General features: G+C 43.9%; 1 protein-coding gene across 1 annotated transcript in view; it reads right to left on the minus strand.

Annotated features, from left to right (window-relative positions):
* The window catches only part of RGS11 (regulator of G protein signaling 11), a 167236-nt gene that overhangs the window by 42175 nt on the left and 99176 nt on the right, over window positions 1-25885 (minus strand). The window contains exons 10-15 of the mRNA XM_030212787.1: window positions 24822-24890; window positions 15572-15601; window positions 9846-9907; window positions 5024-5137; window positions 3398-3513; window positions 1175-1262 (exon numbers count right to left, since the gene is read on the minus strand). Coding sequence (XP_030068647.1) covers window positions 1175-1262; window positions 3398-3513; window positions 5024-5137; window positions 9846-9907; window positions 15572-15601; window positions 24822-24890 — 479 coding nt within the window. The remainder of the gene's footprint in view (window positions 1-1174; window positions 1263-3397; window positions 3514-5023; window positions 5138-9845; window positions 9908-15571; window positions 15602-24821; window positions 24891-25885) is intronic.

Consider the following 25885-nt stretch of genomic DNA (forward strand, 5'->3'; position numbering starts at 1 on the left):
CATCCCATCATTTCATTTTTATCACCCTTCTCTGCACCTTTTCTAATTCCACTATATATTTTTTGAGATGCGGTGACCAGAATTGAACACAATATTTGAGGTGCGGTCGCATTATAATGTCCTCATTTTTGTTTTACATTCCTTTTTTAATAATACCTAACATTCTATTTGCTTTCTTAGCCACTGCAGCACACTGAGCAGAAGGTTTCAACGTATCATCAACGATGACACCTAGATCCCTTTCTTGGTCGGTGACTCCTAACGTGGAACCTTGCATTATGTAGCTATAATTCGGGTTCCTATTTCCCACATGCATCACTTTGCACTTGCTCACATTAAACGTCATCTGCCATTTAGATGCCCAGTCTCCCAGTCTCGTAAGGTCCTCTTGTAATTTTTCACAATCCTCTTGTGATTTAACAACTTTGAATAACTTTGTGTCGTCAGCAAATTTAATTACCTCACTAGTTACTCCCATCTCTAGGTCATTTTTTAAAATTTTATTTATTATAATTTCTTCTATTATATTAGAAGCAATAGTACTTGTACAGAAAAGAGAAATTAACATCAATCAGAAAACAGAAATGTATAACTAGGTCATTTATAAAAATGTTAAAAAGCAGCGGTACCAGCACAGACCCCTGGGGAACCGTACTAACTACCCTTCTCCATTGAGCATACTGACCATTTAACCCTACTCTCTGTTGTCTATCTTTTAACCAGTTTTTAATCCACAATAGGACACTGCCTCCTAACCCATGACTCTCCAATTTCCTCTGGAGTCTTTCATGAGGTACTTTGTCAAATGCCTTTTGAAAATCCAGATACACAATAATGACCAGCTCACCTTTACCCACATGCTTGTTCACCCCTTCAAAGATTGGTGAGGCACGATTTCCCTTCACTAAATCCATGTTGGCTATGTCTCATTAATCCATGCTTTTGAATATGCTCTGTAATTTTGATCTTTATAATAGTCTCTCCCATTTTGCTCGGCACCGACGTCATGCAGATTTCTGACAATCAAGTGAAATGCATAAATTGCTGTGCACTTACAGATGGCTTTGAAAATTGTTCTCCCTGTCGGCTGGTGTCAGAGAAGCAGGGTGGCACTATCTCTCTGATACACCACTGCAGTGGGTAGAAGAAGAAATTCAGAGTTTGGATAACTTACTGGTACACCAAGTTCACCTTCTCTGCCAGTTTGGACTGATCTCCATAGCGCACGTCCTCACAGGCCTCCCAGAAACACAGGTTTTCCGCTGACATAGAAAATATCATTAAAATATTGTATGTTACAGTTTGAGATAAGTTAATTATAGCTTTTTATTTCTCCCCTTATTTTCAGTCCTTCCTTCACTCACCCCACATTTTATCATCTTACGGTCTGATATTTAAAGAATTTATGCTTCTAATTTTGAGAGCTATGCTCCTAAATTGGCCTCTTTGAAAATTTACTTGGACTTAGGGGCTCTTTTACAACAGCAAGTTAGAGCTGCAGCGGCGTTGGCATATGCCAATTCGGCACTACTGATGGCCCACCACGGGAGCCAGCGGTAGTGCCACTCCCAATGCGCACCATTTTCAGTGCGAGTGGAAATATTTTTAATTTTTACTGCTGACGGCTTACCTAGTAGCATGGGAGCCCTTGCTGCCTGCTAAATAGGATGTGATAAGGGCTCCCTCCCCCCCCCCCCCCCCCCACTCCCAGGAAATGGCCACACAGCAAGTTTGTACTTACTGCACAGTCATTTCCTTTTTAAAAAAAAAAATACAACCTACTGTGGTAAAATAGGTCTTGGTGCACGGCAAATCCACACGGCAATGCCACTACGGGACCCCTTTTACCACAGCTTGGTAAAACGGCTCTTCAGTATCTAAATTTATGCTAATAGGAGTATAAAAAGTGGGTGGCAATGGGCAGGAAAAAGAAGTTAGAAGCTTACACCAATTTTCAGCACTAGGCTCATAAATTAGGATCATAAACCTAGGTTAATGAATGACAGGTCTAGATTTATAAACATAACTTTTAAACTCCTAAATTATGATGAATTTTCAGCTGAAAACATGGAGGGCCATTTTCAATATGACGTTTAAATCTGAATTGAGGCATTTTGCTGAAAAATCTCAATCTGTAATCAAACCAGAAAAATGTCTAAATTCCTGGTTTGATTATGGCTTTGAGCTAGACATTTTCAGGCTGAACACGCCCATCTGTAAGTACCATTTTTGAAAAACAAAATGTCCCAGGGAAAAACGTAGAAAAACAAGCAATAGGGACTTCTATCTGGCAGCATTGCTAGTAAACTGGCCACAAAGACATCCCAGCAATGCAGAAGGGCAGCCTAGTGGTCAGTACAGTGGATTTCACATAAAGGGACCCAGGTACAAATCCCACCTAAACCCCTTCATATTGTATTGTGAGCCCTCCAGGAAAAGACAAAAACCTATTGCACCTAAAGGTCCACCACTACAATAGCCCTTAGGCCCTTAGGCAGGTCACTTATACATTTAGGTACAGGAGGTATTTCTATGTTCTAGGAAGGCTCACATATTTGTATGGACATGAAAGAGTTAAAGTGGGAATTGAATCTAGGTCCTATTGTTCATTGTCCACCTCACTGACCACCTTCATTCCTCCAGGCAGTTAGAGCACCTTATAGATCAAAATGTACTTTTTTTTCTGTCCTGGACCTTTTTTCTGTTCCATTATCGCAGAAAAAGGTCAAATAGTAAGCCCACCCAAAACAAACCTCCAACACCCCCCCTTGCTATTTGGACGAACTCAGTGAAAAAAGTCCCAATTCTGCCTTTTTGAAAATCATGATTTAGACATTTTGGCAAGAAAAACGTTCTGGCACTTTCTGTTGCTCTTGAGAGGCTTTAATTTCTTTTGAAAATGAGCGCTTTAGGATCCTAAGTTTGACTGAAAATAGGGCACAAATTTGGGAACCTAACTCGAGAGCCTAAATTTATGAGCTCAGCTTTTTTTGAGCATCAGGCCCTTTAATGGCTAAGCTGTGATGCTTCAGAGCTGGTCAGATCACCCAATACTCTCTTAAAATGTCAGAAGATGGTGCAAAAAAATAGATTTCATCAACCAGGCAATTCAATGTTTAGCTTAAAATCAATTTGAAATTAATGAGCAGAGGAGGAGATGCTAAGAGAAAAAGCGGGGGAAAAGAGATATATAGAAGGAAGGAGGAGAGTTAGAAACACAGAGGTACTGAAATGGAGATGAGGCAGAAAAAAAGGAAAGAGGGTGGAAAGATACAGAAAAGATGAGGTAAGAGGAGGTAGACAAGAAGAGAGCATTATAGAGGGGAAGGAAGAAAGCGAAGGGACCAAAGACAAGAAGTGATAGAAGGGAATGAGGAAAGCAAAGAGCATTTCTTACCACTGAACTCTTTCTCCAGGAAGTGCCAAAACTCCTTCCGCCCCCGGGGGTCATTCAGGAGCTCCATGAAGCTGAAGCCCCAGCGCTCCACACGCAGTTTGCTTGGATTAGGTACCCTGTAAAGAAGGAGATGTAATTCTTCAAACAGCATGGAACCAGTATTAGCAAAACTCCACAAAAGAGGTGATAAAGACATTACTAGGTAGTTATAAAGCTCTAGGCTTAAGCTCATAAACTCTTCCCCCATGATTTTAATAACCAAAGGACTAGATAACCTGTAAAAACATATGATTGGAATCATACTTTTCAAACTGTTTGCTCTGGGACAAAGACCACACGTATGTTTTACATGTGGATTTTGTATCCAGTTTTCAAAGTGAAGATATGCATATGTTTTTAATTTTAGACTGGCAGCAGGTATGTAACACCCACAGTTAATTGCACTTGCTTTTTCTGTCGGTAGAGTTTTGCTACTTACCTCTCTTCCCCACTGTCTCTTTCTCTGCAGTTTTTCTCTCCCTCCACTTTATTTCTCTTCTGTCTTACTCTCTCTTCTTCCCTACTACTGTTTCTCTTTCATTTTCTTTATCTCGCTGTCACTTTTTCCCCCTGATGCAGGCAGTATAGCCAAAACATGGCCTGTGTTGAGTCCATTTAGCAGTTATGTACTTCTCCATGTATGTTTGTGTGAGCTGTTATCAATAAAGGACTTTTCTTGATGACACCAGCGCTGGTTCTTTGATTATCTCCATGGTTTTGTTGCTGCTACTCTTCCCCCTCTACCCCCACCCCTTCATGTTCTCTTGCTGTATTTCCCTTCCTCTTGTTATCTCACCTTTTTCACCCTCTCTTCCACTCATTCTCTCTCACTCTTTTCCTTCCTTTCTTCCTCATATTCTGGAGCACCAACTCCTCATGGACCTGAAAATGGAAGCTCATGATGCTTCCAGAGTTGGTATGGCTTGGGGATTAGGCAGACACATCATTTATTGTCCATTGCTTCCCCCTGCAGTTGTTTTAAAAACAGGAACCAGAACTTCTGCTTATACCAGTGTGATCTACAGAGCTTCAGCACACAAACAGACAAACTGGATAGTGACACAGAGGCATATTTTCAAAGCCTATGGATCTTTGTAAGTCTAAGTGCTTTGAAAATGAGATTCTTGGTCAAATATCTTTACAAGACTGCAATGAAGAGGGAAATGTTGCTGGTGGAAGATCTTAATTCATCAGATGTGGTGTGGAGCATCCCTGATGCTGAAACAGTTACAAGCAAGAAGATACCAGATTCCCTTCAACAAAACAACTAGTATCAGAACCCACCAGAGAAGGTGATAATAGTGGGCTTGATATTTACAGTGGGGAGGTGACCAGCTGAGTTCCTTGCCATCAGACAGTATTGTTGAATGCAAGAACAAAGGTAAACAGGAATCACCCAAAGGTCAAGTTTCTCTATTCAGGCATTGTAATCCTGGCTGAGGCAGCCATATTGATGGTCAGTAGCTCAGACACAAGTCTTCATATTAAGGGTAAGACCAAGGAGAACTCTAAGAATGAGAGAGGGTTCAGGGAGTAAGGAACCTCCTATTCCTGCAGTTACATAGTTGGTCCCATATTTGGACTTACACGGGTGCATTTATAGTCCAATATGTGATATCATCAGTTATCCAAGGGTTGCTGGGAAGGCAGCCAGACATGATGGGATCCTGTGGGTGGTACTGCTCAGTGAACCTCATAATCCTGGGAGAGAAGAAAGGAAGTGAACTTTGTGAGTCTAAAATGAGACAGACATGATAAAATGGGGTGAGGGCAGATGGTAACTGGGATACTGCTCATTGTCCCTCAGGAGCTTAAGGCAGAGGAGAAAAAAAATAAAAAGGGAGGTTTGCAGGAAACAGCAATTTTGACACTAAAATTGTTAATAATGCTAAAGCAAATAATTTAGGTATAAGTTTTCAAAGGGATCTGCCATGCAAGTAGGGAATTAGGAAGCTAGGTCCAGCAGGGGGCAAATCCCCCCCCCCCCCCCCCAGCACTGTCCTTTTATAAAGGCATGCTAGCATTTTTAGTGCACGCTAAAAATAAGCACACGCTAAACATTAGAGATGTCCATATATTTCTATGGATGTCTCTAGTGTTTAGCGTGCATTAATCATTAGTGTGCACTAAAAATGCTAGCATGCCTTTGTAAAAGGACCCCTAAATTTAGCTCCTCCGAAATTATAAAGCTGTGAGGGTGCAGTTAAATCCAGGCAGGGAATTTAGATAGACAAATTTAGTCATTCCAATAGTAGGTTTACATCAGGACTACCCAATTTTGGCCAGCTAAATGTAGGAAAACATTCAGGAGCAAATCCCTTCAGTTTGGCTGAGAATGAGCTTAAATCTAGGCATAGAACTGTCGAGAGGAACATGGCACCCCAGGCAAGGGTTGCTGTTGGTGTCTCATCTCCTTCCCTGTATAGCACTTACCCTATCCACCTGGCTGCCTAGTTCCCATAGCCATCCCCATGTTACCGCAGGCTGGGCTGTTGTTGGTCAGCTTGAGAATTGGACATGCATATTCAGGGATGGGAGAGCACCGAAGAGTGCATAGTTCAGGGGCATATCTGGACTTCAGCGGAGGGGGGGGCAGAGCTGAGGTGAGGGGGCACATTTTAGCCCCCCCCCCCGGCGCCGCCAACCCCCCTGCCACCATTACTGACACCCCCTGCCACCGCCAGCACCACCTCCAACAAGTTTGACCCCCCCCTTCTCAACCCGCCCACCATCCGTCGCCGTCTGTACCTTTGCTGGCGGGGAACCCAACCCCCGACAGCCGAAGTCTTCTTCCTGCGTTTGGTTTCTTCTGAGTCTGACGTCCTGCTGCACGTACAACATGCAGGACATCAGACTCACAGAAACAGAAGCCTGCGTGGCCGCATTGCTGATCTGCAAGGGCAGGCTTCTACATGGAATGTTGCTAGTGGAGGAGTAGCCTAGTGGTTAGTGCAGTGGACTTTGATTCTAGGGAACTAAGTTTGATTCCCACTGCAGCTCCTTGTGACTCTGGGCAAGTCACTTAACCCTCCATTGCCCCTGGTACAAAATAAGTACCTGAATATATGTAAACCGCTTTGAATGTAGTTGCAAAAACCTCAGAAAGGCAGTGTATCAAGTCCCATTTCCCTTTCGGTTATCTCTGATGAAAATGACCAGTTAATACCAAATTAAAAGACGGCTAACTTGTGGGTGTTCCAGGGGCAAAGTCAGGTTATGTGCCGATATTCAGCCTCTCACCACATAAGTAAGTCATTTAAATGGGGCAGCGTAAATAGCAGTCTTATCTTTAAGCGGTTTGGCTTATGTGATCGAGGGCTGAATATTAACTTAGAAAACAAAAAGAAGCAACAAGCGCCTTCAAAATCAGGACATAATTCCTTTAATGATATGACTTGAGAAACAATCTTCCAATGGTGACCCGACACAGGCCGTGTTTCGGCGCACAGCACCTGCATCAGGGGTCAAATTCGATGTGTTATCTAATGGATACAATGTGCAGCAATGGAAGTTATTCCCATGCACATTACTGAGTTGCTTCTCAGTGCATTCAGAACTAAGACTGTCCCCTTTGTTAATTCGATCCTGTTTGACTCAATGTTGCACTTTGTATCCATTAGATGACACATCAAATTTGACCCCTGATGCAGGTGCTATGCGCTGAAACATGGCCTGTGTCGGGTCACCATTGGAAAATTCTCAAGTCATATCATTAAAGGAATTGTGTCCCGATTTTGAAGGTGTTAGTCTGGTTGTGAGTCCTTGGGCCCCGGCCGAGGCCTAGTATAGGGGTTAGGCCAAGGCCGAGGGTGGGCCGAGCAGGCACTACACACTACCCCAGCTACCAAGCCCTGTACACACACGCAGCAACCAACTTGCACCTTCAGAAAAGAGAAGATAGGGCAATCAGGCGGGCCTCACAGCCTATCGGGAACCGATTCACTCAGAATTCAAGCATGCGGGTCTCACGGCCTAACTGGAACCGACTCATACTTAGGGAGGGAAGAAAGAGACTAAATGAGGGGTCCCCTATGGGGACCGGAGCACCAGCAACACCCTCGGTGCTGGTAATCAAGAAGAAAGGGAAGCATACACAGAAACACGTCAAGCCATAGCCCACCACACACAAAGAAGGTGAGGGACTGCAATATAAGATAATGTAGGCAGAGACCCTCGACAGACAGGGAAGGGGAAAGTCCGCAAAATGGAGTGTGGAGCCTAACATACACACCCCACACAGAAAGGAAAAGTGCTCTGTAATACAGGAGGTAGTACAGCAAAGGACTGAAACAGTCACAAAGGGAAGACTGCCGTAAACAGACAAGTGCCACAAGCAGAGAAACCCTGCAGACAAAGGGTTAAACCAAGCTCAGCACACACACAGCAACCAGAGGCAGGGAAAACTGCAGACAATGAGTTAATCGGGAATACAATGAAAGAGCAAGCAAACAACCCCCACGGAGAGAAACAAAAGGGTCCCCGAGTCTGCTACCAGGGCAGAACCTACCCAGCAGAAAACAAACAGGGCACAAAGGGAATTCCGAAGGAAGGGGAAGCAAAACAAACAAACTGGAACAGAACGAGGTAGGAACTCACCACACAGCACTACAGCCAAACAGAGAAACCCAGGTGCAGTGAGAGAGGTAATTAGACACACACAGGCAGCAGCCGGCAGACAGAGCAACAGAAACTGCAAGCAAAGGAAAGGAGTAATAACTCCACGCAAGCACAGAGCTAATAGCTCAGTCAGAGCAAAGGTAAGGCTTCAGCAGAATTGAAGTATCGCCAAAGCAGGGGTTGTAGGGAACGGTCAGCTTAAGTAGATCAGACTGACATCAGCTCAGCCCCTGACAGACCAATCAGGAGCGGTTCCAAGCATTCCCCTGTCTGACAGCAGAATTCTAACAGAATCATAACAGAAGGCTCTTGGTGCTTCTTTTTGTTTTCTGGATCCTTTCTGACCTTGTGTGTGAATATTAATCTAACCAGTTATGTTAGCCAGTTCAAAAAAAACCCAAAACAAATATTTATGGTGAAGCCTGGACAGGGCCTGCCATTGAAAATTCAGGAATAGCGCTAGTGGTGGGTAGCAAAACACTCACTGCCGCTAGCTGAATATTGGTGGAAAGGGATTTAAGTACATTAAGGGGCCCTTTTACTAAAGGATTGCCGCACAGCAACCAGAAACTACCGTCATCCCAATGTGGCCACCAGTGGTAGTTCTGCCTCCAGTGTGCACCATTTCCGGCACTGCTGGATTTTTAAAAGAATATACTGCAGAGGGTTACTGCCAGTGGCGTGGCTAGGTGGGGCACCAGGGGAGCAGCCACTGTCCCAAACGGAGTTCTGCCGGCACCGGTGCCTATTTTTGCTCATCGTGTTACATTGAAAATGTGCACTGGTGGAAGTCCGCTCTTGCGCCGCTTTCGCTCCCCCTGCTCTGTCAACCTGGCTCTGCTTCTGATTTCTGCCAGAGTAGCATGGAAGCCCTTATCACCACCTCAATGGGTGGTGGTAAATGCTCTCCCTCCCCCCTCCCCCCCGCATGGCCATGAGGTACATGCAAGCTTACTGCATAGCCATGTGTTTTTTCAAGCTTTTTAGCTGCTGCGGTAAAAAGGGCCCTGGTGCACGGGAAAAACAGCCGCCGCTGCTACCGCAGGGCCCTTTTAACCGCAGCTTGGTAAAAAGGGCCCCTAAGGGAATTATCTGATAGGTCATAAATCTGACTCAGTTGAGACAGTACACAGCTCCTGCAACTGGAAAAGAAAATTAACCACACAATTTCTAACTTGTCAAAATGGAGAACCTATTTCGACACATTCTAGTGGCTGCCTACACCGCGCTACCTGCAGTCTGTGAGAGTGTCTACCTGCAAGCATAGTAAAATCCAAGAGCACACAGTAATTCTCTAGTACTTACTCTGTAATTGCAAAACCCTTCTTTTTCCAGATGCTCTGGCTTCAAGGCTGATAAATACTGCTAACCAGATGCATCTCAACTAAAGAGGAAACAATTCCAGGCATTCCACATAGCAAATGAAGAAATTATTCATTCTTACATCCCTCTTAAGCGCCAATGTTTCAGTTCTGGCAAAGGGCCTGCTGAAAAATTCTTTGTTACAACTGAAATCTTGCAACTCAGGAGGTGTGAGAGAATAAATAATATCTATTCTTCCATTGTTTCATTCATATTTCATAAAAGGGCCATTGAGAAGAGGGATGATTACAAGATACTTCTCTGCTGTAAGCAGATGGGTTATGGATAAAATGAGGAGGATTATAATAAAACTGATTTATCAGTCCTGGCAGAGAAACTATGGGTAAGAGGAAGGCATAAGGCTTTTGTTTTCTTTTGTTGTTTGCATGCAGGGGGATTAGAGGTAACAGGAAGGGAGAAGGTGGCTCACCCTTCCAGGCAGACAGAAGATTTCAGTCTCGTTTGAGATATTGCTGCTCTGAGATATTCCAGCTGGCCCCAGAAGCCAAAAAGAGAGAAACAGAAGAGAAATTGGACAGTGAAACAGCTCATAGTATTAACTGCACATGTGAAGTGTAAACAGGTGAGGCTGTAAAAAAAAGGCTGTTGCCCAGGGGCCACAATGTGTCTGTTTTCCCTTGAGAGCTGCTTTTCCCAACTCCAAGATTTTGATGATGCTCTGAGCAAGTTTTCTCTCCCCCCAACCCCAGGATCTTGATGATAATCAGAGCGTCCTTTATTTGGAGTTTACTCACACCTTTTTCAGTAGTAGCTCATCCTTCCTCCTCTGACCCCGTAATCCTGATGATGATTAGAGCACACTTCCTTCCACAACCTCAGGATCCTGATGATGGTCAGAGCACCCTAACCCCCCAACCCAGGGATCTTAATGATGCTCTAAGCATGCTTTCTCCCCCAACCCTAGGATCCTGATGGTAATCAGAGCATCCTTCCTCCTCTGACCCCGTAATCCTGATGATGATTAGAGCACACTTCCTTCCACAACCTCAGGATCCTGATGATGGTCAGAGCACCCTAACCCCCCAACCCAGGGATCTTAATGATGCTCTAAGCATGCTTTCTCCCCCAACCCTAGGATCCTGATGGTAATCAGAGCATCCTTCCTCCTCTGACCCCGTAATCCTGATGATGATTAGAGCACACTTCCTTCCACAACCTCAGGATCCTGATGATGGTCAGAGCACCCTAACCCCCCAACCCAGGGATCTTAATGATGCTCTAAGCATGCTTTCTCCCCCAACCCTAGGATCCTGATGGTAATCAGAGCATCCTTCCTCCTCTGACCCCGTAATCCTGATGATGATTAGAGCACACTTCCTTCCACAACCTCAGGATCCTGATGATGGTCAGAGCACCCTAACCCCCAACCCAGGGATCTTAATGATGCTCTAAGCATGCTTTCTCCCCCAACCCTAGGATCCTGATGGTAATCAGAGCATCCTTCCTCCTCTGACCCCGTAATCCTGATGATGATTAGAGCACACTTCCTTCCACAACCTCAGGATCCTGATGATGGTCAGAGCACCCTAACCCCCCAACCCAGGGATCTTAATGATGCTCTAAGCATGCTTTCTCCCCCAACCCTAGGATCCTGATGGTAATCAGAGCATCCTTCCTCCTCTGACCCCGTAATCCTGATGATGATTAGAGCACACTTCCTTCCACAACCTCAGGATCCTGATGATGGTCAGAGCACCCTAACCCCCCAACCCAGGGATCTTAATGATGCTCTAAGCATGCTTTCTCCCCCAACCCTAGGATCCTGATGGTAATCAGAGCATCCTTCCTCCTCTGACCCCGTAATCCTGATGATGATTAGAGCACACTTCCTTCCACAACCTCAGGATCCTGATGATGGTCAGAGCACCCTAACCCCCCAACCCAGGGATCTTAATGATGCTCTAAGCATGCTTTCTCCCCCAACCCTAGGATCCTGATGGTAATCAGAGCATCCTTCCTCCTCTGACCCCGTAATCCTGATGATGATTAGAGCACACTTCCTTCCACAACCTCAGGATCCTGATGATGGTCAGAGCACCCTAACCCCCCAACCCAGGGATCTTAATGATGCTCTAAGCATGCTTTCTCCCCCAACCCTAGGATCCTGATGGTAATCAGAGCATCCTTCCTCCTCTGACCCCGTAATCCTGATGATGATTAGAGCACACTTCCTTCCACAACCTCAGGATCCTGATGATGGTCAGAGCACCCTAACCCCCCAACCCAGGGATCTTAATGATGCTCTAAGCATGCTTTCTCCCCCAACCCTAGGATCCTGATGGTAATCAGAGCATCCTTCCTCCTCTGACCCCGTAATCCTGATGATGATTAGAGCACACTTCCTTCCACAACCTCAGGATCCTGATGATGGTCAGAGCACCCTAACCCCCCAACCCAGGGATCTTAATGATGCTCTAAGCATGCTTTCTCCCCAACCCTAGGATCCTGATGGTAATCAGAGCATCCTTCCTCCTCTGACCCCGTAATCCTGATGATGATTAGAGCACACTTCCTTCCACAACCTCAGGATCCTGATGATGGTCAGAGCACCCTAACCCCCCAACCCAGGGATCTTAATGATGCTCTAAGCATGCTTTCTCCCCCAACCCTAGGATCCTGATGGTAATCAGAGCATCCTTCCTCCTCTGACCCCGTAATCCTGATGATGATTAGAGCACACTTCCTTCCACAACCTCAGGATCCTGATGATGGTCAGAGCACCCTAACCCCCCAACCCAGGGATCTTAATGATGCTCTAAGCATGCTTTCTCCCCCAACCCTAGGATCCTGATGGTAATCAGAGCATCCTTCCTCCTCTGACCCCGTAATCCTGATGATGATTAGAGCACACTTCCTTCCACAACCTCAGGATCCTGATGATGGTCAGAGCACCCTAACCCCCCAACCCAGGGATCTTAATGATGCTCTAAGCATGCTTTCTCCCCCAACCCTAGGATCCTGATGGTAATCAGAGCATCCTTCCTCCTCTGACCCCGTAATCCTGATGATGATTAGAGCACACTTCCTTCCACAACCTCAGGATCCTGATGATGGTCAGAGCACCCTAACCCCCCAACCCAGGGATCTTAATGATGCTCTAAGCATGCTTTCTCCCCCAACCCTAGGATCCTGATGGTAATCAGAGCATCCTTCCTCCTCTGACCCCGTAATCCTGATGATGATTAGAGCACACTTCCTTCCACAACCTCAGGATCCTGATGATGGTCAGAGCACCCTAACCCCCCAACCCAGGGATCTTAATGATGCACTAAGCATGCTTTCTCCAACCCCAGGATCCTGATGATGATGCTAGCACCCTTCCTCCTCAGAACCTGGAATCTTAATGATGCTTATGTTTTATTACAAGTTGATATACCGCTAAATCTTTACAGTACACAGTGGTTTACAATTAAAAATAATCAATAATAAAATAACAGAAAATGAACTCCATAAACTTCAGAAGGGAAAGATACATCACATATCCAAGACTCACACAATTTAAAACCTATTTTATAGGGTCTAAATATAATTTTGTGGATTTTCTAGTGCACCCTCCCCAACAGCCAGATGAACCCCAAATGGTTTTCTAAAAAAATAGTTTTTAATAATATCTTAAACTTTTTAAAACTTGTTTGTGCTCTTAATTCTTTGGGCAGATTATTCCACTATGTTGATTCCAACCAATAAAAAGCTCTTGAACAGATTGATTCTCATTTACTTCGTACCAGAGACAGCAAGACTAATCTATAATCCTGTAAAGATCTTAGCATCCTAGTAAGTGTATATGGAATTACATAAGAATGTAAATAAGTTGGTAAACTGAGTGGCGGAGTAGCCTAGTGGTCAATGCAGTGGTCTTTGATCCTGGGAACTGGGTTTGATTCTCACTGATACTCCATGTGACTCGGGGCAAGTCACTTCACCTTCCCTTGTCCAAAGTACAAAATAAGTACCTGCATATAATATGTAAACCATTTTGAATGTAGTTGTAAAAACCACAGAAAAGTGGTATATCAAGTCCCATTCCCCCTAAATGCTCATAATACACTCTGGGGTTCATTTTCAAAGTTCCATAGGTTATTTTAGGGCTCATTTTTAAAGAGAAAAACGTCCAAAAGTGGCTGCTTTTTGGACGTTTTTCTCACGAAAACATCCAAATCGGTATTTTCAAAACCAATTTTTAGACATTTTTCTATGAGGTCCATCAGAAGTGCTTTCAAATCACAAGGGGGCATGGGCGGTATCTGGGCATTCTTAACACTTGGACGGTTTTCTGCCATAATCGAACAAAACAAAAATATCCAGGGCTATAAGTTGGATGTTTTGGTCTAGACCTGTTTTATTAGCAAATAAGCCACAAAAAGTGCCCTAAATAACCAGATGACCACTGCAGGAATACAGGAATGACTCCCCCTTACTCCTTCAGTGATCACTGACCCCCTCTTACCCCGCAAAGATGTAAATGAAACAGCACATACCAGCCTCTATGATAGCTTCAGATGTTATGGCCACTCCTATTAGAGCAGCAAGCAGGTTCCTGGAATAGCCTAGTGGTCAGTGCAGTGCACTGTAGAGAAGGTGACCCAGGCCCATAATCCACTCTAACTATTACACTTGTGGTGAAAAGTGTTAGTTCCCCCCCCCCCCCCAAAACCAATGAAAACCCTACTGTACCCACATATAAGTGACACTTGCAACCCATAAGGGCTATTGTAGTTGGGTACAATAGGATTTTTGTGGGTTTTGAAGGGCTCACCATATAATATAAGGGTTAATAGTGAGATGTGTACCTAGGAACCTTTATTTGAAGTCCACTGCAGTGCCTCCTAGGGTGCCCCACTGCTCTGCTGGGATGCCTGTGTGGCCAGTGTACTAGGAAAGCTGGTTCCTCCTATGTCCCAATGGATTGATTTTGTGTGTTTTTCACTTGGATGTTTTTTTTAACGTTCCAAAAAGATAGACATACTAAGCACAACATCTAGGAAATGGTCATTTTCAAAGAAAAAAAAGAGACATTTTTCTGGTTTGAAAATGGTCATTTTCACTACTTGAGTCGGATTTAGAAGTCATATTGAAAATGTCTCTCCATGTAACTTTGTAATTCTAAGTGCTTTGAAAATATGCCTTTATATGCATTGATATCAACAATTTAAACAGTATCTGAAATGCTATTGGCAGCCAATGAAATTTCAAAAACAGAGAAGTTAAATGATCAAAATTTCTTAAATTTGCCAAAAGCCTTATGGCTGCATTATGCATTGTTTACAACCTTTTTAGATTTAAAGCAGATATACCAACATAAGCCACATTTCCATAATCTACACATGATGTAAAAAGAGCATGCAACAGGTCTTTTTATTCAGACAATATTTGATTGATTATAACAACCATAAGGTTTAAAAAAAACCTTTCTGTAAAACTGAGGAAATCTGTTTATCAAATGATAAATGTGAATCATTAATGACCTCTAAGTACCTAAAACTATCTACTGGTGGAATCAATTTTCCCAATAGATTAGGCATTTGGGCTATCAGCTTGCCCACTGATCCAACAAGTTTGTGTTTTGTCAACATTTGCAACCAGTCCATTCTTGTCTAACCAGCCAACCATAACAGATAAACAAATTTGTAACACGGTAAGATCTGGATATAGTGGATTCACTTTAGCCACCAGCAGCAGATCATCAGTATAACAATAAACCTTTACACCCCATTCCTTTACACCCCATTGTCAGCGAAGAGGCAATAAAAATATTGAACAATACAGGCGACAGGGCAGAGACCTGTCACACTCCACAAGAAGTATTAAAGATTTTGGAACTAAAGCATCCATGTGACAATCTATATCTTCTATCAGCTCTGAAAATGCTTTCTCCCCCAATCCCAGGATCCTGATGATGATGTTTATTTAAAATTTAATATACCGCTTAACTTGGGTAGACCAAAGCTAAGAGTACCCTTCCTTCCCCAGCCCAGGGATCCTAATGATGATCAGAGCACCCTTCTTCCCCCAATACAGGGATCCAGCAGATGCTCTGAGCATGCTTTCTTCCTGACTCTTCCTCCCATGATGTTGGGATCCTGACGGTTCACAAAAAATTCAGACAGCAGTATGTTCAGCCATTTGGAGACTTACCTCTTTCTTATAATAATCAATATTCTGTTTCTGATAACAAAAAAAAAGTCAAAATTAATTTTGGTCTCATGTTAGCAGAAGATGTAAGTATGACGCTTTTCCAGTGCCTTGCAGGTCTTTTCTTATAGGAGCAAGAGGAAAGTCCTAGAGTGAGGAGATGAATATTTGCGGGAGGAGTTGTTCATACATAAACTTAAGGAAACTATGGGATCCTTTTACTAAGGTGCGCTGAAAAATGGCTTGCAGTAGTGTAGGTGCCGGGTTTGGGTGCGCGCCGATCCATTTTTTAGCACGCCTGTAAAAAAGGTATTTTTTTGCCAAAAATGGACATGCGGCAAAATCAAAATTGCTGCGCGTCCATTTTGGGTCTGAGACCTTACCGCCAGCCATTGACCTAGCAGTAAAGAATCCAGGCAGTAATGACCTATGCATGTCAAAAGTCACTTGGTGAGTGTCCATTATGCTCGCCTGAAAATAAAAAATATTTTTCAGATGCACGTATTGGAGGCACACCAAAAATGAAATTATTGCAAGAGCCATGCGGTAGTCGGGCGGTAACTCCATTTTGCTGCGTGTTGGGTGGCTTAGTAAAAGGGCCCCTATCTGTACAACATAGAGGGGGGCAGTGGTTCATGTTCACACAACACTGACATAACATTTCCTGGAGACTGCCCCAAACTATCATGTCTTTGAACACCAGGAGGTGCTCTGCCACCACTCGCCATGAAGCACAATACATGTCATGGGGTGCTCCACTTGTAAAGGCAGAGAGGCATTGCATCACATCAATCTAAATCATCGTGTAAGCACACTCTTCCAGATGCCATCACTAAATGCCATGAAGCTGTGAAATGGCATTAGATAGAGCGCTTTATGCGTGGCACTGTATCCTTTTTGCAGCAATGATCATATGAACCTGATCAGTTCATGATTTTGGCTATTTGTCTGCTCGGCCATAACAGTGGTTATATCAATGTCACAACACTGTTTCCTTGTCCCTCTTCCCTCCTAGAGAGCAGGGTGGGTCTGGGCTCAGTGGCACTTATATCCTCTACAAGCTGAGCTGAGACCCTTCACCCCTTAACTACACGGTATGGGCCTGGTTTAGTAAATAATGCTCAAACAATCAACACTGGAAAAACCTCTGTGTTAAGCACTATTGTATAAAAGGCAGTTCGGGCTGAGCACTCTTTCTAGAATCATACATAGTGCCAATTCTCACTACAAAGGCTGGCGCCCATCTATGTCATTTGGGCGTCTAAATGGCGCCATTGTATAACACTGTGTGCAACTTTTCAGAATGCCCCTGACTTGCCCATACTCCTCCTGTGGTCACGCCCCCTTCTGATTTATGCACTATAACATTTAGGTGCCCAGTGTTATAGAATAGTGCTGAAGACCATAGTGCAAATTACAGCTGATCTAACTGAGGCACCTTGATACAGCTATGGTGTGGCTTGCAGCACAAATTTTAAGAAGCACATTTCTTTTGAGAAAGTTAATCCCCCTGCCTACTAAGCTGCGCTAGCGACTGCCGGTGTGCTAATGCCGACACAGCCCATTCACTTTGAATGGGCTGTGTCAGCACTGCCGCGTGGCAGCTGCTAGCGCAGCTTAGTAAACAGGGAGGTAAGTTTTTTGCACTTTTTTTCAATTTGTTTAGTCACCTGAAGTAGGGGTAACCTGCAAATGTCAATGCAGCAGTTAGACTTAGTGATTTGGGGCCCCTTTTACCAAGCCACGAAAAAAGGGGGCCTATGCTGGTCTCGGCGCATGTTTGTGTTGCACGCAGAGGCCCCCTTTTACCACAGTGGGTAAAAGGTAGGTCTATCTTTTTTTCAGGAAATGGCTTTTTGGCAAGTGAAGCACTTGCCATGTGGCCATTTCAGGGGGGAGCCCTTACCGCCACCCATTGAGGTGGTGGTAAGGGCTCCAGCGCGTGGCACCAGCCGATTACCACCAGATAAACGCCGGCACTATAAAAATAAAAATATTTTTGTAGTGCCAGATATGACATGCACTGGGATGGGAACTACCACCACTTTGTAAAAGGGGCCCTTAAAGAATAAAGGGGTTTTTATGCCTATGATTGGAATCCCCCTATGACTGCTGTCTGTATATATACAAAAGGAAAGTGTAGGTTGGGTTCCCCTTTATGTAAATCACACTATTGCTATATAATAGCTGAATAACTTGAGTGGTAATTTATTGTCAAACTTGAGAAGAGTGTTTTCGATATATGTATAAAGTCTCTTCTTTCCTCTGAAAAGTTATTTGATGCTAACATTTACGCCAGCTGCTGGGGCACAACTCATGTCATTTGGGTGTCTAAATGGCGCTATTGCTTTTCAGAACACCCCTGACTTGCCCATACCCCTCCTATGGTCACATTCCCTTTTGATTTGTGCGCTATAAACTTTAGGCACACAGTTTGTAGAATAGCGAGCAGGCAGATGCGTGTGCAAATCTAAATTTGTGCCAATTAATTTCCATAATTGATTGTTCATACTAATTAATTGATAATTAATGGCTCGGTAACCAGCTTGTTTGTGTGTGCACTGCGCATCTTGGATCCACACCTAAATTTGGGCACCTTATATAGAACCCCTGGGAATCTGATCCTAGATTTGTAGAACTGTCTGATTGGTTCTCATACTTACTTTTTGGGTCAAGCACAGATGCAAAAAGGAGACAAGAAACACAAAGGAAAAGTGAGTAAAGTGAGTCACAAAAAAAATCAAGCAGAGTCTACTCTAGTGATAATGAGGGTGTTTTGGGGGGGGGGGGGGGAAGAGGGGGAGTTTGACCCTGAACTTTCCTCCTGTATCTTTATACTTCCAGTTCTATCAAAACTCAGAATAAGGTGTGACCTCATAAGCCTTCATTCAGAACTATAAAGGGATTGTTCCCCTTTATATCCCCTTTACCCACACCTCAAACACACTTCATCTGGACGCTGCAGTGAAAATTGTGGGCTAGGAGTTATCATGAGAACTCTTTGCAGAACCCTGAATCTGGCCACTCAGGGGGCAATTCTGTAACTGGGTGCCTCCATTTAGGCACCCCAAGATGTACGGTGGGAGCACCCAGAATATTAGAGTAACCTAGTATTGGTGTGCCTTACATAGTTCTGTGCTCACAGTTACACTAGCCATAGACCTGGTCTAACTGCGGCAGTATTCTATAAGTTACGGGCCTGATACTCAACTGGCAGTGATCAGCTTTTTTGCTGACTGCTGCCAGTGTTAAACCCAGAAATTCAATGCCGGGCCATGTCTGGGCACCAGCATTGAAGGGCTAACATATAGCTGGTTAAGTGTGCTATTCGGCACTTAAATGATTATGGGCTAGCGCATAAAGATAGGGCTGACTTTTATGAAGTCCTATTTATGCAGTTAACCTAGCTGGTTATGTGCTGAATATTAACACTTAACTAGAGGTTGCTTAATGAGGGAGGGCTTCATGCTAGGGGGTTATTAGAGGAGTAGTCAGACAGTGGGATATTCGCTGTGGAAAAAACGGGGTTGGGGCTATTCACTAAGGGGCAACTCACCGAAGAAAGGTGTCAGGCATACCCTATGTTTATTAGGTACTTAATATACTGCCTTTCAAAAATGTAATTAAAGTGGTTTACAATACTAATCGGGAAAATGAAAGGAACTCCATAATCAAATAGGAGAGAAGACACCAAGGGAAAAAGAAGAAGAGGAAGGCCAGTGCATGTTACTCTAAAGAGACAGCTAAGGGATTACTCAAACAAGAAAAAACAGGCTTCTGAGTTATTCACTAAGGGGGTCTTTTACTAAGCCATGGTAGCATTTTTAGCTTGTGGTACAAATCAGCTGGCGGTAAACACTGAGACACCCATAACAATATTTATTTATTTAGTTAGTTAGTTATTAGGATTTACTTACCACTTTTTTGAAGGAATTCACTCAAGGCTGTGTACAGTAAGCATAGATCAAACATGAGCCATAGGCAATTACAGCAGTAAAAATATTCAACTAACAATACAAAGTATGGCATGGTATACTACTTGCAATGTCAACACAATACGTAATAGAAAATTATAATTGATAGTGAAGGGTAAGGCAAAGTTGTAACATATAGATGGGTAAGAAAGTAGGAAGAGTTAGAAAGTAAGGTGATTGATTTGAAGAAAGTTGCACATGAGGTCAGAGAGATGGTTAAGTATTATCTCAGATAGGGTAGCAGTGGATAAACACATCGTACTGCAGTATGTGCATATATAATATATATAACGGGTGTCTCAGCTTTTACCGCCAGCTGATTTCTACCACAAGCTAAAAATGCTACTGCGGCTTAGTAAAAGACCTCCTAAGGGAAGAGACAAGTCTGGGGGTCCTTATGGAGGGAATAGTCAGACCCAGGGTTATTCCTGGATATCTACCATTAAACTGCAAGAGGAGATGTGTTGTGTTGCACATTTTGGGATAGTACCACGGAAGAAAGTACCTTTTTATGGATTGAATACATATCAAACTGTAGAAATGATTAAAAGGACTCACACAATTACTGGAGGTTCCACAAATATTAAATCCAGAAGAATATCACATTTATACTTTAACAACGTGATGAACACTTCGAGTACATGTTGATTCCAAAGTCAGCAGAAACTAGCATCTTAATAATTATTCACCACAAGTCTCATTTTAAGCAATAAGAACTATATACTAACAATGTGAATTAACAGTGTTACCGTGTGCTAATGTGGTAGTGCATGTTAATAAACCTAGCCCTTAATTTAGAGCAGGAATTCTCAACGCAGTCCTTGATACAAATCAAGTCAGTCTGGTTTTCAAGATATTTGCATGAGATAGATTTGCATACAATGGAAACAATGCATGCAAATATATCTCAGTCACATTCACTGCAGATATCCTGAAAACCTGACCATGGGTTGAGAACCCTGATTTAAGAGTATGAGGTGATTATGAGGCAATCTGTAGTCTTCACAGGAACTGACTGTGGTGCTGAATAACAGTGAAATCAGGCAAATTTCTACCAAAACTGCTTACCTTTACTGCAGGTTGAAGTAGGTGCTGATGGTTCTTTACATTTCTCTGGCTGTCAGAACCTATTATTTTGCTTTGACTGCAGCTGTTGTTCCTGCCCCCCCCCCCCCTCACGGAAGCTACCATCCTAAGTTATTGTATAGTCTATCTAATGGTTAAGCAGGCCCTGCTATCAACCCCTAGTGAGCTATGGACCCAGCCATCCTCAAATCAAGACCCACGGTGAACATTCCATTGTGACTTCTTTGTGCTGCAGCAGAAGGTGAATAGCCAGTTGTAAAAAATGAGCAGCATCTTGGCTTTTTGACTGAGATCTAGATGTGGGGTCTTTTCTCGAACTTTGGACTATAAACTAGGGGTATTAACAACCTTCCACCTGACTCCATCATGGATATGATTATGTTACAACCATTACCACAGCAGGATGATTACATCTTCTGTTAAAACCACAGCACTCCCAATAACTAGTTAAACCTAGTATAGCCATACAGAGAAAAATATGGAGAAAAAACATGCCAAGTCCATTTCTTTTAACTGTAGTTTCCTCCTGCCCTTTTGGACTTCCAGCTCAATCAGAAATAGCCTCTACTGGATAACAGTGCCAAGAACCTTCACTCACAACTACCTAAGTTCTTCTCTCCCTTTCCCCTTCCCCCCATGTTTATAATCTCTCCTCTAGCTCAGCTAGTTCAGCTATCTCCAGAATCTGGTGCACATGCACCAAAGTCCAACTGGTATCCACTAAGTGATGGCTGAGACTTCCTCCCCCGGTGGTTGTAAACACCACCTCCACATCATCTCTAGCTCCAGGTGACCCAAGGAATGAAAGATCAGAGCCACTGACAGCTCTACCACTGAGCCACTTGACTGACCATTCATGTCCAGTCTTCTGAGGGCAGCCACGTAACAACAAGCATGTCTATTCTGTCAGCTCGGAACATTAATGAGGAGCTGGAACTCATCCTAAGGGTGTACAGTATTAAGCTGTAGAGTTACACACCTTCAAACAGAGAAAATAACCTTTAAAGTAAAGAATACCTATTGTATGATTTGAGGCGTGGCATGCAGAACGAGAAGCCATGCTCTCTCCTTAGCAGTCCTTCAAGCCTCTGGCTCCTGCTGCTGCTACTGCTACCTGACTGATTCTGCCATGACGATACAGTAATCAGACACACCACTCGCAGACCGGGTACTCAGTGCTTTCTCATACTGCCTGAGGTTTGCCAGCTGATCCACTTTTGCAGGACAGGCTATTTAGTCCTCATTCTGAACACACTGTGTTTATGGATGTGTAGTCCTGAGTTTTCAAAGGGAAATAGAACTGCACGCCACTGCTTGCAATAGGTTAAAATTAGGACAGGCTTAACTTGTCCTGAACACATGAAGCCAACTTGGAACCCTAAGGCAGCAGGAATCTTAGAAGACATGAAGGTAACTGATGAGACTTTAAGGTCAGGCAGCAGCTGCTGAAGCTAGCTGAGGATTACAGGTGGGCTGGAGCTTTGGGATTGGTAAGGGTGTTATCTTGTGATGAGGCCCTAGCGCAGTGAGGTTAAGTCTTTGCCCCTGGGACACAATTCTCTCTCATCACGGTATAGGATGTATTCATTAGAACAGAAACGGATTTGTATTCAGCACTTTTTATTACAACAAAGACAGAAAATAAAATATTTAAAATGAAAATTTCCTGAATACTGAGAACTATGGCTGCTCCCTCTGCAGAGCCGGTGATTTAATTCAGCAGGGAGCCTAGTACCACCTGTAGCTTGCCAGCTGCCCACATACAGAGTCCTGAGGAAACAGAAAAACTTTCAGGGGTTTCATGCACTCCCTTTGAGACCAAAGAAAAATCTATAGACCAACAGTGCCAAACTTTAATAAATCACAATATTCATATCCTACTTTCTAAATAACACATCTCTGGAACCCCCAGGGAAAGCCTCAGCTAAATCCCTGATGACTTTTCAGACTGGCTCCTGCTCTGAATTCAGCAACATGGTATCAGAATCATTACAACATGTAGGACCCTTATTTTCCCTCTCTAGAAGTTCAGAGTCACTTTCCTGAAGTCATAAACATCTGTAAAACAGGATGAAGTACAATGAGACTGCCCCTTCCCCCATAGTGTCACTATGCAGGAAGCCACAACCCCCGTCACCTGTCACCATACTGCCTCATTTTTAAATATCATCAGAAGGATTAAAAAAAAACACCAACACTTAGCAGGACCACAGTCAAGAGGTACAGTGATCACTCGATGCAAATCTTAATACCTTGATAGTACAGGGGTCTGTTCCCTATGTAAATCTAGCCACTGTAACTTCACAGAGACCTGTTGTCTCTGAAGCCCCCAACATTCTGACTGTATAGGGGGCTCTGAAGAATAGCAGTAAATTGGATAATGGCAAGGTTGATGGGGGGAAGGGTTTAGATCCTGCACTCATTTTAAGCTGTTGTTGACTAGATTTTGTTGTAACCCATGTTGTATGTCTTGAAGAAGCAGAAAAGCAGAAAATAAATTTTAAATTAAAATATAGCTCTTTCAGGCTTTACCTTCTGTGAACTTATTGAAGCAGACTGAAAAGGGGAAAACAGCTGGTTGGAAGTACAAACTCCTGTACTTAATTTTCAACTAAACTAAACTAATTATTAATCTATACAGTTAATGTTACAAGTGTTCCAGCCTATGGGTCTGATCTTTTTATCTCTATTCACTCAGTTTCCCATTCATTCTCAATGTGCAAATTGTTTTGACTGTTCCTTTACCATCACAATACAGCCTGGCTTCAGCAAAAGGCTCAGGGTTCTCCTGTTTTGGTCCTTTGACATGGAACTAGCTTCCTCAGGGGGCGATGCATAAAACTTATCAGACCAGCAATGTGAGTTTTTGACCAGTTCAAGCTGGTTTAGCGAGCAGGGAATCCAGTGATGAATGAACAAAAGGACTCTGTGAGCTTCTTACCATTCCCAGCAGCAGACACCAGAAATTGTAAACTAATGTATTTAAATGAGCTGTGAAGTATTCAAATGTGCATTCCGAGGGATGCCCAGCCGTTATGAGCAATGCACAGAAAGCATAGCATAACAGTCCCTCTCTGGAACTGCACCTTCACGAGCAGCTCCTGGCACTGCTGCATGCACTCCAGCTTGCCCAGGCCAGCCAACATCGCCTCCAGCCGCTCCTGGGTCCTCTGCCACTCCGTTCACCCTTCTCCATCGCAGCTCCACCTCCTCCTCCAGGGCTGTAGGGCAGCTTTCTGCATATATGAAAGTTGTGTGTGGGCACGGGGCACGAAAGCTGGTTCTGGTTCTCGGCAGTGCTGCTTTTGACTTCTGTGAACTTTTGTGTTTGTTGTGACGTGAACTCCAGCGTCAACACAAGTTGTATCTCGCATTTCTCTCCACTTATGTGGACCCCCTCTGTTTTTGCTTTTGCTTTCCGAGAGGCTGTTAGAACTCTCTTTCATGTGCTCAGGCTAGTCGCTGCACGTTTTCCTTTTCTTTGCAGAGGTTTTCTGTGGTCCAGTATGCCCGACTTGGTAGGACCTAACAAAAATGTTGCCACAGAGCCGCGTCCACACTGTTCAGGGCATGCGGAGAGCAGCCACGCTTACTGATTGACTGTTATGCACATATCCTGGCATTTTCCCTACCGAGCTGCACAGTAGAAGTCCCTGCAGCTCATTTACATGCGATTTCTTTAGAGAATCGCTCACTATTTCCACCATGGTAATTTTTATCAGGGTGGAAATAGCGAGTAGTTCTTTCCAGGGACTTTAGTGCATCAGCCCCTCAGTTTCTCCATATTGAAACTAATTATGAATGTTTTAAAGCTGCACTAAAAACCTGTTTGTTTTCCTGTACTTTTGAAGAGACTGAACCAGTATAGAAACGGCACATTAGTGATCTGCACTTCATATTTTGAAGTCATAACTTCCTTTTTTCTCCTTCTTTTATTCTACTGAGATTACTATAACTTCCTTTTTTCTTTTTTGGGATGCATTTTTAATATTCTGGGACGTAAGGTGGTATAATAAAATATTCATATAAACTAAACTAAAGACTACACTGTTCTCTCCAACCACCTTTGTTATCTGTCACCATAAAGCAACAGCTCCAGTCTCTATTAGAATCTCTTCTAGGTAGATTTAGGGATAGGGATGATCATATTACACCTTTGTAAAAGACCCCTTAAATAAATAAATAGACCTTACCATTTGGACTCTGCTGCTGTGGCAGTTTTCTCGCTCAGGTCCATTTTCCATCACATTTAAGACTCCAGGCTACAAAAAAAAGAAATCCAGGTCAGTAGTAGAGCAATTTTCTAAACTGCATGGGCAGCTGCAGGTTCATGGGTAAATGTGTGTGTGTTTGTGTCACTGGTGCACTGGAATTGTGTGCATGTGTGACACTGTACTTACACTGGAACCCTGGAATCATGTGTGTCCCGGACAGGAACCCTATAGCAATGCTTCCCAATCCAGTCCCTGAGGCATATCAGGTTTTCAGGATATTCACAATGAATATGCATGAGATAGATTTGCATGCACTGTCTCCTTGGTATGTAAATTTGTCTCATGCATATTCATTGTGGATATCCTGAAAACCTGATGGGACTTGGTGTGCCTCAAGGACTGGGTTGAGAAGCATTGCCCTAGAGGGACTCTTGGAAATCATCAGTCATTGAAATACACCTGAATTAGATTACTCCTTGCACATATAAATGGAAGAGGAAATTTCAAGTGAAAAAATCCTTTACAGCAGGGGGCGTAGATAGGTGGGGCCACGGGAGCCTGGGCCCCTGCAAATTTCATCTGGGCCCCTGGTTTTGCTGGCGGGGGTCCCCAACCCCCACAAGCTGAAGCCTTCTTCAGCGCCAGTCTCCGGCACAGCCGCGTTCGCTGCCCTGCTCTTTCTTCTTCCTGACATCCTCCTGTGCACGCTCCTTTACGTGAAACTGGGCTCAGTTTCACCTAAAGGAGCATGCACAGGAGAACGTCAGCAAGAAGAAAGAGCAGGGCAGTGAACGCGCCGAGACCGGCGCTGAAGAAGGCTTCAACTGGTGGGGGTTGAGGATCCCCACCAGCAAAGGTATTTGCTTTTGCAGGGGGAGCGATGAGGTGGTGAGGGGAAGCGGCAAGGAGGTGAGGGGGAGCGGCGAGATGGCAGACTAAAATGTGCCCCCCACCTCGGGCTCTAGCCCCCCTCCCACCACGAGGTCTGGCTACGCCCCTGCTTTACAGTGCTTAAGGTTAACCTGAATCTTTTTGCTTGTCTT

This window comes from Microcaecilia unicolor, chromosome 8, assembly GCF_901765095.1.
Source record: "Microcaecilia unicolor chromosome 8, aMicUni1.1, whole genome shotgun sequence".
Lineage (NCBI taxonomy): Eukaryota > Metazoa > Chordata > Amphibia > Gymnophiona > Siphonopidae > Microcaecilia > Microcaecilia unicolor.